The sequence below is a fragment of the Stegostoma tigrinum genome, chromosome 40, assembly GCF_030684315.1.
Source record: "Stegostoma tigrinum isolate sSteTig4 chromosome 40, sSteTig4.hap1, whole genome shotgun sequence".
Taxonomy (NCBI): Eukaryota; Metazoa; Chordata; class Chondrichthyes; order Orectolobiformes; family Stegostomatidae; genus Stegostoma; species Stegostoma tigrinum.
Window position 1 is genome coordinate 5,555,065 of NC_081393.1, and position 17,343 is coordinate 5,572,407.

General features: G+C 50.3%; 1 protein-coding gene across 4 annotated transcripts in view; it reads right to left on the reverse strand.

The window, feature by feature from the left end:
• The window catches only part of entpd4 (ectonucleoside triphosphate diphosphohydrolase 4), a 99,507-nt gene that overhangs the window by 3,655 nt on the left and 78,509 nt on the right, over window positions 1–17,343 (reverse strand). For all 4 annotated transcript variants that reach the window (XM_059641057.1, XM_059641056.1, XM_059641058.1 and 1 more), the window contains 4 exons: window positions 14,756–14,923; window positions 11,377–11,542; window positions 10,270–10,513; window positions 454–569 (listed from right to left, as the gene is read on the reverse strand). In XM_059641057.1, the coding sequence (XP_059497040.1) occupies window positions 454–569; window positions 10,270–10,513; window positions 11,377–11,542; window positions 14,756–14,923 (694 nt within the window). The remainder of the gene's footprint in view (window positions 1–453; window positions 570–10,269; window positions 10,514–11,376; window positions 11,543–14,755; window positions 14,924–17,343) is intronic.

Consider the following 17,343-nt stretch of genomic DNA (forward strand, 5'->3'; position numbering starts at 1 on the left):
GGCAACCTCAGAACCTCCTAAGGGACTTCGCAGTGAATGAAGTCAAGTAAGTAGCCACGTGTGACATTTCACCTCAGACCTGAAAGGTTACAGGTTGAAGCCACTCTTGAGCATGGGACACTGAAGTCTAGGCAAACTCCCCAGCCTGAGGGAGTGCTACATTGTCAGAGGTGTCACTTTTTTTTGGATAACATATCAGCTGGAGGACATGTTGCTCTGGGGATCAATTTGCAGTGTTATTCCCAAAGCTCACCAATACTGATTTGTCAGGCACAACGATTGAGGCAAGGTGTGTCACGTTCCGCACGCGGGATCTTGCTGTGCGCACACACTGGCTGACGTTTTCCCTGTGACGTCAGCTTTGAAATACCTCATCCGTCGTGCTCCGACTGCCGGGAGAGTCCCTGGAAATCCCGGGAGAGGGTGGAGTACCGTGCGGAGAGGAGAGCTTACCTGAGTCACACTCGGTGTCCTCGAGGCAGAAACTGGCCTTGTGTCCCTCAGCAACCCTTGTTCCATTCAGCAGCAGCAGGTCATAGGTGGTGAACACCTCCATGCTGTGGTAGTGCCTACAAGATGGACAGAGGGTCAGCAAAGGTCACTTGGGCATCCCAGTCTCGACTGCACATCATCTCGCCAATTTCCCAGGTTAAAGGTGATCCCATTGAAGTCATCGCGGTATAATGAGGCAAAGACAGAGGCGATAAAGATAAACAGTTCCCACAGCTTGGGGATTCTAGAACTAGAGGACATAGTCTGAGAATTGGGGCCAGGAGAGATGTTAGGAAGCATTTCTACACAGAAAGGGTGGAAGAAGTTGAGAACTCTCTTCCACACACAGCCATGGATGCTGGATCAGTTGTGAATTTTAAATCTTAGACACATTTTTGTTAGCCAAAGCTAATGAAGAGAAATGGGCCAAAGGCAGCCTAATGGAGTCAGGCCACAGAGAAGCAAGGATCTTGTTGAATGGTGGAACAGACTCAAGGGGCTGAATGGCCCACTCCTGTTCCTACTTTCCCTTAATCCTGCAAATTCGCCCTCCAGTGGATTTGATCATCCCCTTGAGTGACTGGAGTGGGAATTGGGGGACACGGCAACAGACCAAAAAAGAATTTTGCTTGGAGTTACTGGAAAACTGATCTGCTCATGGGCAGTGATACCTAAACCCTGTCTGTTCATACGATTAGCTGGAAACATGAGCTCTGCTTTGAGCTATGCTTCTCTCTCTCTCTCTCTCGAGTACAGCCTGTATTGCCTTTGCTAGGCACTGCTTAAGCCTAGCCTTTGTACAAACAGGGTTGAACAGTGGATCCCAAGCACTGAACTGCCTGATCATGCTTTGAGAAGCAAGCTGTAAGGGGTGGCTAGCCCCCTCAGCACAGACTGTGTAGTTTTTGCACGTTTTGGGCTGCTGCAGGCCCAAGCTGATTTGTTCCCTCTGGGTAGAGAAAGCCAGCCGGTGTCAGAGACAGAAGGAGGTGCTCCGAGCCGGCCCAGACCCCACCTCCTGATTGATGCTTCAACAGAGCTGTTATCGCCAGCGCTAATTCTAGATTCATTGCAGCAAGCAGAGCCAAGAGGGTTTCATGTGAACCAACTGGAAACTTCCCACTAGGCAATCACAAGGAGACAGTTTTCACAACATCCCAATGCAAGTGTGGATGGGAGGGATTTGGTGCAGCCTCATTCAGCCACTGGTGTGTCCTCTCCGCACAGTGTGGGTTCTTGAACAGCTCCATCTCAGAGTGACTACACACCAACCTTCTGGAACCGTTTGCAGTACCATCTGTCCCTTCAAATCATTTGCACCATCCAGTAAGAACATGGGTGATCTGTTTGTGTTTTTTTTGGGAATTCCACGTTCCCAGCTCCCCCACCAATACCCTTTGTCTCCCCCACCTCATGAGAATCGACGCAACACTTGATTCGAAATATTCAATGATGCTGCTTCCAATATCTTCTGAGGCAGGGACTTCCAAACCCAGCAGAGGCAAAATCTCACTCATTTCTGTCTTGAAATGGCAAGCCCTCTTTTGGAAAAGTGTCGCCTGGTTCTGGATTCACCAATATGAGAAAACATCCTTTCCACATCCACCTTGTCAAGACTGTCTTATATACTTCTGTGCCTCCGCTGTACTTACAAAACTCCACTGGGAACATGTACAGTGTGTCCCACCTTTACTCATAGGAAGGGATCTGTAGAGATTTTCAAGACCACGAGCCAGCTGGATAGTACAGATGGAGGGAAGCTGGTCCTTCTTGCAAAAGGAACACGAACGAGAGGGGCATGGATTGAAGTGAAGTGCAAATGAAGCAAGGGTGATTGGCAAGACTCTTGTTTTCACTCACTGAGTATGGAAATGTAGTGCAGAGAAGTTCCATGGCACCATTCAGTGGGTGGTCATTTAGATAGAGATTGTGAGCAGGAGTATGGGAGGGTGGTGAGGCAGGAGGTTAGAATGAGATAAAAGAACAGATGCAGGCACAATGGGCTGAATGGCCTCATTCTGTGCCAGAACAATCCTGTGATTCTGTGACATGTAATGAGTTTGCCTGAAACCGAATCGTCTGTAACTGCAGTATTTCCCCATCGCCAGTTCTCCTCACTGTGGAGGCATTGAGAGAGAGTGACTGAGGCGTAGGGAGAAGTTTTCCTCTAAAGAGTGCTGTTCATTCGAAGTATTCATTGAGTATCTCTCAAATTTGGGGAAAACGTCAAAGTGGAAGGAAGCACTCAACCCGATAAGGGAACATAAAACTTGAGATAAGATCAATTTTAACAAGTCTCGGGGGTATTTCAAATTTCCATTTAGCCTGATTCAATGTGACAAGATCCATTCTCGACGTACAAAATCGGGGCAAGGAGAAAGCCTAGCCGTTTTCACACAGCAGCAGGAACATTGAGGCTGCCCTGTAACAAAGGGTGGTCTTTCAGCGAGAAAGTGAAATCCATGACTGGAGATCCATGGGGGCTCAGTGGCTGAGCTGGCAGCAAATTGAGATGCTGCAGAAAGCTTGATCATATCTGGTCAGCAAACTGTGAGGGTGTGCATGGGACGAGGAGGAGAAGGAGGATTCGAGTGAGGGCAAGGAAGGTCTGAGGGAACAGAATAGACTAAATAGTTCACTTTGGTTAGACTGGGTTCTGATGTAAGATGTGAAATGTTAATTTAGTCACCCTTCACACACATTGCACTGAGGGCCTGAGAGGATTGGCACAGCGATTATATGGTGTAGAGCTGCATTGTGAGAATCTGTTTGTAGGTCACTTTGGTGTGTGGTCTCAGTGTAAAAGGTGGTTGTAATTGACAAGATGACACAAGGAGATGTCAAGTGACAAGGGGGAACGTGCTATCCTGTATGTGTGAATGGTGTATGGGTAAAGTGTTTGGTTTTTACTGTTGGAGGGAGGTGCGTGTTTAAAATCTGGCCAGTGGTTTTATTAAGATGGTGAGATGTTTTCAATGATGAATTTGAAGCTTTGAACTGAGCACAGTGCTTTGCAGGCAAAACTTTCAAGTTTGGTCTGACAGTTAAAGCTTTGTATTTAATTTTCATGGTAGATTTTGATAAACAGTAGAGTCTGAAAATGTTGTGGCAAATGGAAAATCTTAACTATCAGCGAACAGAAGCCTTCAGTATGCCGTTGTGAGTGGCTCAGTAAGCAGGGGTGATGGGTCTGTGATGGGCAGTGGCTAGGAGAGAGGAGGTTGTGAGTTCAAATCCCCTTTGGGTGCAGCAGGCCCCTACTTTCTGCCAAGCAAGGCAATGGGAATGTTAAGGATCAGCTCGAAATACCCTGGAAGTATGGAGGGCAGAGTGGCTGAAAGGATGCAAAGGGGAGACTGAAACTAGAGGATACAGGTTTCAGGTGAGAGGAGAAAGATTTGAAAGGGACCTAAGTGTCATGCAAAGGGAGCTGTATGTATGGAATGAGCTGCTAGAGGAAGTGGTGGAGGCCGGTACAATTACAGCATTTAAAAGGCATCTGGATGGGTACATGAATAGGAAGGGTTTGGAGGGATATGGGCCAAATGCAAGTAAATGAGACTAGATTAATGTAGGATATCTGTTTGGCGTGGATGAGTCAGATGAATATATCTCTGTGCTGTACAAGCTCTATGGCCCTATGGCTATGTACTGTCACCTGTTCCCTGGTCTAAGTGAAGCAATGACAGATTTCTGGGCCCCATGATGATGAAGAGGAATAAGAGCGCTCAGGAGTGTCTTTGAGAGTGGAAAGTCCAGCATTGTGAAAGGCACGGACTGAGTCAGACACTGAGCGCTCTCGCACTCTTCATTTCACAGGCTGCAGTTGTGCACCTTGCAAACGGAGGGGGAGATTAGCTGCTCCCTCTTTGCAAAGCTCTCCCCTGCAGGCAAGGCTAAACTTCCAGTCTGTACAGGACACAGTGTGCAGGGCAGGCCATTTGGCCCAGCTGGTCTGGGTGTTGCCCTGACATTTTCTACAGCCCTAAGCACTTCAGACCCCCACTGAGTATGCTGTATGCCACCTCCCAGAGGTTCTGCGTCCAGCTGCTGTTGTCCAGGGAGCAGCGGCCGGCCGTTCAGAGCAATGAGGCTGCCCCTGGGATCTTGCTGTGCTGTGGGTGATCACGGTGTCGAGGGAGATGCGGTCCAGCGGTGGCGCAAGACAGCAGACACTGAGTTGCGTTCGCACTGAGCTTCACTGGGCTTTGGGAGCTGTGTCCAGGACACAGACAGGTTGTTGTCAGTAGGAGGGAACAATGTGTAGGGCTGGATGCACGCAGCGAGCCAAGCAGCATGAGAGGAGCAGGAAGGCTGACGTTTCGGGTCTGAACTCTGCCTCAGAAAAGGCGGTAGGAAGCAGCTTTAGAAATAATGGGAACTGCAGATGCTGGAGAATCCAAGATAATAAAATGTGAGGCTGGGTGAACACAGCAGGCCCAGCAGCATCTCAGGAGCACAAAAGCTGACGTCAGGGGGAGCAATGCCCAGTGGCAGGATCTGGATTCCCAAATGTTTTTCTTCCACACCATCTTCCCTAAACAACCACCCTCCGCAGCCTTCCACCAACCACTGCCTGAGCGTGTAAGTAATTCCCTGGCACACTCTCAGACAGCCTCCTGCCAATTCAAACTGACTTCCCACTGAACTGTGTCAATATCTGCAAAGGGATCCCCTCCGTTCAGCATCCCCACAGATTCCCAAGGCGCGCAGAAATCCACACAATCCCTGCAGCATTGAAAGCAGGCCATTCGGCCCATCGAATCCACGCCGACTCTCCAAAGTGCATCCCACCCACCCCTTATCCTTGTAACCCTGAATGGCTGAACCAAAAGCCTGGACATCCCTGACCCAACCTTCACGTTTTTGGGCTGTGGGAGGAAACCGGAGCACCCGGAGGAAAGCCACGCAGACACGGGGAGAATGTGCAAACTCCCACACAGACAGTCGCCCGAGGCTGGGATCTGACGCTGCGAGGCAGCAGTGTTAACCTCTGTGCTACTGTGCCACCCTGAAGGGAGCTGAAGAAGCCTGTTTTCTCTTGGGAAGGGGTGGGGGCAGACACAGTTACACAACTGATTCCCCATGCAGCAATCCCTCGCTTACTCTAATCCCTCCCCACCCCCTCACTCTGCAGACAAATCTTCTTGCACTCAGTGCACAGTTTAAACCCGAACCTGCTGTACTGATGTTATGAAGCGTCTGTGTGGGTGATCCAGTCCCAGAGTGAGATTCCACTGACCCCTGGGGGTGAGTGTGGTGAAGGCTATCCAGTGACCATTGGTTCATCAAGGTCATATCTGTAACTGCTTGAGTTTGGAAGGAGGGAGCAGGTCTGACTGAAATGTATCAAACACGACACAGGCTGGACAGACCCGATGCAGGGAGGGTGGCTCAAGTCTAGAACCAGGGCACACGGTCTCAAAGGGACGCAGGAGAGACCATTTCAGACTGAGACAAGGTAGTGAGCCTGTGGAATTCCCCAGCACAGGAGGCCAGGCCACTGAATACATCAACAAAGAGATTGTTAATTTGAGATATTCTGAAGGCATCAAGGGGCACGGGGAGGAAGTGGGTATGTGGCACCGAGAAAGTGAGTGGATCAGCCATATTCAGAATAAATGGCAGTGCTGGCAATATGGGCTGAAGGGCAGCAGGTCTCCTGCTTTGCGAAACATACAGGATCCTGAAGGGGGCTTCAAACAGCGAAAGTTGAAAGGATGATAGAAACTCGAGTGAGGGGAGATGTTTAAAAATAGAAGGGGGGGGCAGGAGGTTTTGTTTCTCTCCCGCAGTGTTATGGGTCTGTTCAACTCTCTTCTGCAAAGGGTCGGTCGCTGAACATTTTCAGGGCTGAGGTCAGTAGGTACGCAGCTGACGAAGGTATCAAAGGCAGTTGGTTTGTGGGGGGAAGCCAGAGTTAGGGGCCGCATTTCAGAGCAGTCACAGTCTTCCTAATTGTGGAGCAGGAGGCTTGAAGGGCTGAATGGCCTACTCCTGATGGCCCTGCCCACATTTGTCCAGTTTGAACTTGGCTTTGTGACTGAAAGGGAGAGACAGGAATCAGTGTGCTCCCTCATCTGGTGATACTGACCCATTTCAAAGGATCCCCTCCCTGCAAAATGCAGACAGGCTGACACTCAGGTCAGAAGAAGGGTTCAGACCCGAAACGTCAGCTTTCCTGCTCCTCTGATGCTGTTTGGCCTGCTGTGTTCATCCAGCTCGACACCTTGTTATCTCCAACACTCAGGTCTGCCTGTCACAGAGGGTGTCACATGGGCGAGGCTGGGAGATGCAGGGAATTCTTGATGATTAGAGAAACTGAGGATTTGGTCGAGAAATGTCAGGTACAGACAGCTGAGATTGAGTGAATCCTGAGAAGTGTACAAAGGCAGTCGGAGTATACTCAAGAGGGAAGTCAGGAAGGCAAAAAAGGGGCATGAGATAGCTTTGGCAAACTTGGGTAAGGAGAATCCCTTTGGATTCAAATACACGAAGGACAAAACAGTAACTAGGAACAGAATATGGCCCCTTAAAGATCATAAGGCCACAGGAGATCAGTGAGATACTAAACAAGTATTTTACATCAGTGTTTACTGTAGAGAAGGATATGGGAGCTACAGGACTTGAAGAGATAAATAGTGATATCTTGAATAGTGTCTGTATGACAGAGGAGGAGCTGCTTGATGTATTTAAATACATAAAGGCCAATAAATCCATGGGACCCAATCAGGTGTAGCCCAGAACTCTGTGAGAAGTGAGGGAAATGATTGTTGGGCCCCTTGCTGAGATATTTGTGACACCAATTGTCCTGGGTGAGATGCTAGAAGACTGGAAGTTGGTTAATGTGGGTCCACTATTTAAAAACAGGTTGTTAGGAAAAGCCAGGGAACTATAGGCCGGTGAGCTGGACATCGGTGGTGGGCACGTTGTTGGAGGGAATCCTGACAGACAGGATCTACATGTATTTGGAAAGGCTAGAACGGATTAGGGATAGTCAGCATGGCTTTGTGCGTGAGAAATCATGTCTCACGAACTTGATCGAAGAAGTAACAAAGGGGGCTGAGCAGCGGATGTGATCTATATGGACTACAGTAAGGTGTTTGACAAGGTTCCTCATGGTGAAATGGTTAGCAAGGTTATATCACACAGAATACAGGGAGAACCAGCCATTTGGATATAGAGGCAGGGTGGTAGAGGGTTGTTTTTCAGACTGGAAGCCTGTGACCAGTGGTGTGCCACAGGGCTCGGTGCTGGGTCCACTACTTCTCATCATTTATACAAATGATTTGGATGTGAATGTCGCAGGTACGGTTAGTAAATTTACAGACGACGCCAAAATTGGCAGTGTGTGCACAGCAAAGAAAGGGAATCTCACGGTACAATGGAACCTCAATGGGATGGGCTGAAGGGCAGAGCAGTGGCAAATGGAGTTTGATCTGGATAAATGGGAGATGTTACATTTTGGTTGAGCAAATCAGAGGCAGGACTTATACACTTAATGGTGAGGTCCAGGGGAGTTTTGCCAAACAAAGAGACTTTCGAGCGCAGGTTCATAGTTCCTTGAGAGTTGACTTGCGAGATGGTGAAGAGGCCTATGGTATGCTTGCCTCTTTAGGTGAGTGCATTCAGTACTGGAGTTGCCTGCTCATGTTTCAGATATACAGGACATTGGTTAGGCCATTTAAAATAATGAGTTAACACTCTAGAGTATTATCAATGCTGAAAGTTCAGGAATAGGTAACGCAAGCAGTTAATCAGCGAGAAAATGTTTCCTGATTCCTCCCTCCCCAAGGTACCTAACTCCAGCCTTCCTCAGACGTTAATGCATCCCAGAGACCCTTGCTCACATTTTTGCCCTGTTAGAGAATGGATGTTCTTGCTTGTAAATCCTTACCTTACAGTCCACTCTCCACCTAAAAGGAACAGTTACTAATCTTTAGACTTTAGCTCCTGAATCTGTGTGAGCCCAGCGGACACTGGTGGTCCGAGCACAGGCCATCAATCCAATTTTCACTGGGCCCAACTGTACCCAGAGGATCAAGGAAACAGCTCCATCAAAGTGGTAAGATCCAAACTAGCATATTGGTTAGGCAAGTCAGGGCAGGACATATACACCCAACAGCAAGGTCCTGGGGACTGTTGCCCAACAAAGAGATTTCGGAGTGTACGGTCATTAGTTCCCTGAAAGTGGAGCCACAGGTAGGTAGGAGAGTGCAGAAGGCGTTTGAACTATGCATTGAGTACAGGAGTTGGGAGGTCACGTTGCAACTGTACAGGTTAGGTCACTTTTGGGATACCATGTTCAATTCTGGTCTCCCTGCTACAGGATGGATGTGATGAAACTTGAAAGGGTTCAGAAAAGATTTACAAGCATGTTGCCAGGTTTGGAGGGTTTTAGCTACAGGGAGAGGCTGGATGGGCTGGGGTTATTTTCCCTGGAATATTGAAGGCTGAGGGGGTGACCTTATAGAGGTTAATCTTGAGGGGCCTGGATGGGGTAAATAGACTAGGTCTTTTCCCCGGGCTGGGGGAGTCCAAAACTAGAGGGTGTAGGTTTAAGGTGAGAGGGGCAAGGTTTAAAAGGGCCCTGAGGGGTAACTTTTACACACAGAGGGTGGTGCGTGTGCGCAATGAGCTGCCAAAGGAGGTGATGCAGCCTGGTACAATGACACCCCTTAAAAGCCATCTGGATGGGTAATGTGAATAGGGGTAGGGATATGGCCTAATACTGACAAAAGGGACCGGGTTAATTTAGGGTATGTGTTGAACTTCAGGGTCTGTTTCCGTGCTGTAAAGCCCTATAACTCTATGTACCATGGGGAAAGGTATGACAGCGAATTGCAGGCAATATGATCTGATGTTCTAGAGCCAAGTTCCAATCATGTCCTGTGGATAGGTGCAGGTTACATCACTGTGACTTCCACTGCTTCCCATCCCATAAAACCTCAGCGTTTCTCGACCATAACACAATGTTTATGCCAATGTCCCCCCCAGCACGACACATTTCAGTTGGGTTGCTTAAGTTGGAACTGCCGTCTCTCCAGCTGCTCCCTGCATGACCCCTACAGCAGCGTCTGGGAACCCTCCCTGCCTGCAGTGTCAGCTGTTGGGCTCGGTCTGGGGTGCAATTTCACCTCCCTGACTCCAAATATCATGGGATTGGGCCCTACCTCCGACAGACCGGAATCTGCGGTCCCACGCGGAGATTCACTGTTAAAGGAAGAGCGCACCGTGGGTTAGCAGGCCTGTTTCGTGAGCAGATTCCCCTGACTCGACATGACTCGTTTCAGACAGGCAGATAAAAGGGTTTGCCTTCTCTCGAAGGAGGGACGGAGTGTCTACACTGCTCACTGAGCCTGGCTCGCTGATCTACAGTGGGATGCCATGGGACAGCAGTCTGCAGTCGCGCAATGCAATGCTGCTGGCCCACTGCACCCTAGGCAGGCCCAGTGCCCTGTTCACGGATCTCATCTGCTTCGCACACTGCTAGTGCCATACAAGACGATGGAGAGCATCCTCAGCGAGTGGGTGGGTCTTGGTCTCCACTAGGACTTTGCGGTGGTCACTCTTCCCCGCACTACTGTGGACAGACATCATGCAGCAGGGAGACCTTCAGTTGTTCCCTAGTCATTGTTACTGAGCCACTTCCCCACTTCTGAGAGCTGGGGGGTGGGTGGGTGGCTGTTTCTTTGGGAAGAGATGGTTGGATGAGTGACAGTTCCTACAAAACCAGCCCTGGATGACCGTCAGGGTGACAATGAAACACACAGCTACCTGTGACACTCATGCCAGACCCAGGCATGGCGGCCTGCCTTAGGCCTGAAGTCAGCCTCCCCGTTGTTGTGGATCTGAGAGGAGAACCTGAGCAGGCGACGGAAGCTGGACAGAGGTGGCAGGCCGACAGCAGTGCTGGACAGACAGTTCTCTTCCATGGCACATGCCAGCATGGACAGGGGCCGATTCTCCAGGTACGTGGTCTCTTCAACCACCCGTGGGTTCAGCACCAGGTCAGACGCGGCTGGGAACAACAACACACAAGGATTACTGTCGAGCAGGGCTTCTCGACCCCACAGCCCACCCCACCGAGCTCCGTCCATTCCCAATTATCCGGGACCATTGCGTTTATCCGCACAAAACCGGCCAAGTCCTCCCAAAGCCCCACACACGAGGCCAGCCGAGAGCACTCCGCTGAGTTTCGGTCACAGCTACTGCGTCTGATCAAGGATGGGGAAGATCTTGAGGTTATCAAAGAGGCTGTTCAACCAGCTCTCTTTCTCAACAACCAATTCTCCCCCTCCCTCTCCCAATCCCTTTCCCTTGGTCTCCCTGACCCCTTCAATCCCACACTTGCTCCCTCTCCACTTGTTTCACTCCTCACCCTCCCTTTCCCACTCTCCGCCCCAGTTTCCCATCACCCCCAACTTGCTCCTTCTCTTTCACCTTCTCCCCTCCCACCCCCTGAAACCCCCTCCTTCTCCTTCCACCTCCATTATCCTTATCCCTCAGTTTCCCCTTTATAATCTCCCATCCTTTGCCTCCTTCCACTCCCCTTCACCTCCCTTTGACCCTCTCCTTCCCTCACCTCCTTTATGTCTCTTGGCTCCCTCCACCTCCCCCTCCCTTTCATCTGTAAATCCCTATCTCTATGTCCCCCTTCCCCATCCCATCTCTCTTCAGCCCACTCTCTTGCAGCTCTCTTCTCTCGTCCCCTCCTAACTCTCGGCCACCCCCTCTCTTCTGTCCTCCCCCCGCATCCCCCCCCCCGGTCCCCACCGGACTGCCATCTCCCCTCTCAGGAGGCTGACGGGGTTCAGGAGGAAGCGGAGAGAACGTTTCATCCAGCTGCTGTTCCCAGGGAACGGAGCAGAGAGACGGACTTACCTTCAGTACACGAGACCCCGGCAGCAAACTGTCCCCCTCGATTAGGGCAGTCGAGCTCCTCGCCATGGTGAAGACACTGGAAAAGGGACAGCTCCGTGCCCGAACATTTCACACCACTCATCACTACTTCATCAGCAGATGGGTCACCTCCCCAGAACCAGGTCTCCTGAAGGAAAACACCACACAATCAGGGAATTGGAAAACACAGGCGAGCCCTCCGATCCGAGCTGGGAGCACGGGAACTCGAGCACGGTTACTGGAGCTGGAGTGTGGGTCTCTCCTTCCTCCGCTTCAATGTTCCACCACTTCTTCTCAGGAACAATAATGCTCAGAATTGCACTGAGACTGGGGTCAAGGTGACTCCTTCCCTCACTGATCCCTTTCTGCAATAAATTATCCGTCTCCGCTGTCCAGCTCTCTTTCTCTCCCTCTCGCTCAAACCCACTTTATATTCATCCTGTTCTCCAGGAAAGTAGTAATCTACTCTGTCCAGTTTCTCTCTCTCCCTCCAATCCCTTAATCCCATCCCTTTCTCCACTCAGATAGCAATCTGGTCTACCCATTTTCTCCCTCTCTCTCTCTCTCTCTTTCTTTCTTCCACCATCCCACCATTCAGTGAGATAGTAATGTCCTCACAGTCTCTCTCCCTTCCTGAATCCTGGCCCCAACCCATCACATTCTCCATTCAAAACACAATTCCCTCTGTGCACCCTTCTACTCTGATCTCCACGGTTTTCCCCTCTCATCCACACGTCAGAGTGCTCACAGAGAGAAAAACTATTGATCACCGCTGATAAAATACTTACATGATCCTGCTAAAATATTCCCACAGATATTTACGAGGCCTCTACTGTCTTGCCAACTCCAGCTCCATATATTCCTCAAGGCTTCGTTGTGGAACTCACCGAGCTCCCTAAGATAGTCAGCCCCACCACTCTCAGCCGCAAAACTTGCTCCTGAATTTCCCATTGGATTTCCGGAATGCTGTCTGCTGTGAATACCTGAGGTTTTGGGTCTGACCACAATGGTAAACAGCTTCCCCGTGGTAATCCAAAAGGCACCTCTTGGTTACTGCTGAGTTGACTTATTTTGAGACCAAGGTACAAGGCATATGTACAATATACAGACATGGCTGAACCAAGGTTCAACACAGCTTCAACAGCATTGGAGGAAGGGGGAACACTGAGGAAGATAAGGAGATTGAACTGATGGCCTGAAAAATCACACCATGGGTAAAATATAGAAAAATCCAAAAGATGGTTTATCAGTATATTGGGGGTACTAAGATAAGGAGCTGATGAGCACAGCCCATTGGAGAGCGATGTGACTGATGGGTGAGCACCTGAAATCATAGCTGAAGTTTTAAATGAGTGCTTTGCCTCTGTATTCACTGTGCAGAAGGACAATTTCAGTCAACAAATCGGGAAGGGGGACTTAATATTCTCCAACAAATGAGCATGGAGAGGGAGCAGGTATCGGCGGTTTAAGCAGGCTTGTCAGTGTATCAGTGCCCACGCCTGTGTGAGATCTGTCCCAGGCTGCGGCTCGAAGATAATGCAAGGGGCTCCGACATTGTTTTCCAAAGCCTCTCTGGCCATCGGAGGGGGTCCAGCTCACGTGGTTCCATTACTCAAGAGAGATAAACCAGGAAATGACAGGCCAGTCAGTCTAACATCTGTGGCAGGGAAACTAGCAGAAAACATTGAGCACAGGCAATGATTAACCAAGGAGAGTCAGTATGGCTTGGTCAGGGAAAGCTCATGTCTCACAAATGGTACTTTTTGATGAAGATACTGTGTGTGTAGCTGAGGGTCATGCAGTTCATGTCTAATTGGACCTCCATGAGGCTTTTGATGAGGTCTCTAAAGGCAGCCTGGTTAAGATACTAAGACCCCATGGGGATGTAAGACGGTTTGGAAAATTGAATCCAGCATTGGCTTTGTGACAGGAAGCAGAGGGCAACGGTTTAAAGGGAGTTTTGGAAACTGGAAGGGTTAAGTGCTGGTCTTTGCTGTTTGTAATGGGCATGAATGATCGAGATATGAATGTACAGGGTATGATCTGCATGTTTGCAGGTAACATGAAAAGGAAGGTGTTGAATATAGTGAGGAGAAAAGATTAGACCACAGGACCCTGTGAATGGGCTAAACAGTGGCAGGTGACATTTAAACCTGAAAAGTGAGGGTAGACAAGGCAGTGATGGACCCATTGAATGGCAGGAGCCGAGGAAGTACGGGGGCTCAGAGGGACCGAGGTGTGAAATCTTTAAAGGCAGCAGGACATGTGGATAAGATGGTTAAGAAAGGGAGTAAATATTGGCCCTTATTAGTCAAGGCACTGAATACAAAAGCAAGAAGGTCATGAGAAGAGCTGTATATAATGTTAGTCAGACCACAGCTGGAGCACTGTGTGAGAGATCCCGTCACCACACTACAGGAAGTCTGTGGCTGTACTACACACAGTGCAGAGGACAGCCAACAGGATATTGCTGTGCCCTGGAGTGATTTGGATATGAAGGGAGACTAGGTTGGCTGCGGTTGTTCTCCTCAGAACAGAGAAGACTGAGGTGGGGGGAACCTGACTGAGATGTACAGAATTTAAGGGCATAGACCTTTCTCCCCTTAGCAGAAGGATCGACTACAAGGGCACACTGATGTAAGATCAGGAGCAGGAGGTCCAAAGGGGATTGGATAAAATTTGTTTTCATCCAGAGGGTGGTATGTGGCTGGAACTGAAAGGCTGGAACTATCGAAGACATATTGAGATGAACACCTGACAAACCATCACCACCATTGTGGCCAAGTGCAGGAAAATGGACAGAGAACAGATGGATGGCCAAGGGACGGTGCTGACTCAATGGGCCAAAGGGCCTCTTTCTGTGCTGTGAACCTGTTCATATCTATCCTCGTGTCAGGGTACAGTCCATGGTGCTTGTGCCCAAATGCTGCCTGTTCTGAAAGGGAAGATGGCACAGTGGGATGGGAAGGGACCTCAATATTGCTGTCTATGATAAATATTGACAATAGCTATCCAAGTGCCTTTGGTACACTGATAGACTTGACAGAAGGAAGTCTGCGGTCCTACACAAGACTCCAGACCCACGGCAGTGTTGCTGATCCTGAACTGCCCTCTGAAATGGCCAGGCCAGACACTGAGCTGACGGGCAATTGGGGACAGGCAGCCAACACTGATGGCTGCTCCTGTGGAACAATACAACTCAGTTCCACTGCTGGCCACCATCAGGTCACGGGGTCAGCCCTGACTGAACAGTGAGACCAATTAGAGGGGCATTGTGTGGTCAATCATGCCCAGGGAGCAGGTTACGAGTGGGGACACAGAGTTAGGAAACTGTTGAGCAGAAGCTGACGATGACCTGTACCTGAACTGCGTGGTCAGCAAAGCCCAGGCCTAACTGTCTGCACACCACCATCGCTTCCATGAGGCCCCAGTTGCTGTTGCAGACAGTGCCCCATCTGAGGCCTCCGTTCCTCTTTGCGAGCACTTCCACACGTCCCTCAAACGGAGTACGTCCTCCTACCAGGCGAATCTGCACACAGGATGGTACCAGAACAGGGGACTGAGTGAGATCTTAAAGCACAAACTATCACCATGAACATTTATAACACAACCCTGCTTCCACGCATCAGTTCCCCTGAAATACCCATTAGGCTGTGTTCACATTTGTCCTCAGTGTGTTGGCAAGTCCAGCCCTTTATCTCCATCCCTGAAGAAAACAGCGAAGGCACCATCATCTTACCAGGCCTTGGGGCCATTCTCTCATTAGAGACAGAGTGAGAGGTGGCTGGTCGTGGTTTATCCCAACAGTCACCGTGACTCAGCTTCACTTCATGGTCACCTCAGCCAGTGCAGGGATTGAACCAATCATGTTGGCATCACTCCGCGTTGCAAAACACGATTTAATCAACTGACCCAGCCATCCGTCACCATCACAACCATCATCAAGGGCAATAAATGGTGGTTTGTTTGGTGGGGGGGGGGGAGGACTGACATGGAGACACTAAAGCTGAGGTTTCTCGCGTAGGGCACCAGGCAGTGTTGACCTGCAAGAGGTCCTGGGTTCAAACTCCCGACAAGCCCAGATTTAGGGCGGCACAGTGGCTCAGTGGTTAGCCCTGCAGTCTCACTGCGCCAGGGACCCGGGTTCGATTCTAGCCTCGGGCGACTGTCTGTGTGGAGTTTGCACGTTTTCCCTGTGTCTGCCTGGGTTTCCTCCCACAGTCCAAAGACATGCGGGTTAGGGCGGATTGGCCACGGTAAATCGTCCGTAGTGTTCAGGAATATGTAGGTTGGGTGGGTTATAGGGTGATGAGGCTGAGTGGGATGCTCGGAGGGTCGGTGTGTGGGACTTGTTGGCCGAAGGGCCTGTTTCCACACAGTAGGGATTCTCAGAGGCAGTCAGAGAGACGGTAGGGTGAGGGCATTGATGGATTTTCCAATCACAAAAGGGAAGTAGAAATCGGATGGAGAATGAGTTCAGCAGGGGACTTCTGGCCTCAACTACAAAGGAGTAAAGACCCGCTGATGAATGGTGACTATGCAGTGGGTTACAGCACAGCTCAACATATACTCTCAATGGCCAACACCATTCCAAAGGCTGTCTCAGATCAGCTTATCCCCAATGACCAGCACGTGTCTGAGCAAACCAGGAAATCCTCAACAGAACATGACCAAACCTAGACTGAAGCACCATCAGGAATAATGGTGTGTGTCTGTGTGTGTGTGCATGTAACTGTGTGCGTGTGTGTGTGTGTGTGTCTGTGTGTGTGTGTGTTAGACAGAAGACATGTGATGAAGAAGTCTGCGATAGTACCTGGACAACCACTGGGAAGTGGACCAGTGGTGGTGGGAACAGGGAGAGAGAGAGCAGAGCCTCAGAACGCAAGAATCATTTCACCACTCGACAGGACAACAATCACCTTTCCGTATGAACAACCGAAGGTGGGTCTTCCCCATCGACGTAAACATAGGGATCTCACAGAAACACTTGAGATGTGCAAAGATAACACAATATCTGGCTGCAACTGCAGAGCTGTACATGGTAGGAGGAGGATAGAGAATAAAGAGAGGGTAGTGGGGTGGTGGTTAGGAGACGGAGGCTCAACAGAGGGCTTAGGGGTACAGGGAGAAGGTGTGACGGAGACCAAAGCGGGGAAACAGTGAGGACAGAAGTGAGTGAGAGCAGGAGAGAAGGGAATGAGGTTTGAGAAAGAGAGAGAGATAGAGCAAGAAGTGAGAAGACAGGAGGTAGGGGAGTGGGATGGTGGGGCGGGGGGCGGTGGGGAGACAGAGACGGAAGGATAGATGGTGGGGGTGAGGAGTGCTGAAATGGGTGAAGGAGGGGGCAAGAGAGAGCCTCGAGCTCCCCCAGCAAGGGTGGAGCTCACGAGAGACTGAACTAACACTCAGGATGGGGTCCACTCAGAGATCGGCCTCCTGCAAAACAAAAGGGTTCCTCACACCCTGTTACTCACATTCATGTCTTCAAATGTCCAGAACAGACACTCTGTCATTTTGTCTCTCTCTGTCCCCAAAAACCACAACACCCCTCTCTCCCTCCAGACCCCTCTGCCCCCTTCTCTCTCCAGAATCCTCTCTCTCGCTCCCTCTCTCTCTCTCTCCAGAACACTCTTCGTCTGTCTCCAGATTCCTCTTCCCACCCCCTCCAGAACCCTCAGCAACACCTCTCCAGAACCCCCTCCCGCCCCTGTCTCCAGAATCCTTTCCCACCACCCTCTCCAGAATCCTCTTGCTCCATCCCCACAATCCTCTCCCCCGTCTCCAGAATCCCCTCCCCACCACCGACTCCAGAATCCTCTCCCCCACCTCTGTCTCCAGCATCCTCTCCCTGCACCCCGTCGCCAGCATCCTCTACCCCCGCCCTGTCTCCAGCATCCTCTACCCCCGCCCTGTCTCCAGAATCCTCTCCCCGCCCTGTCTCCAGAATCC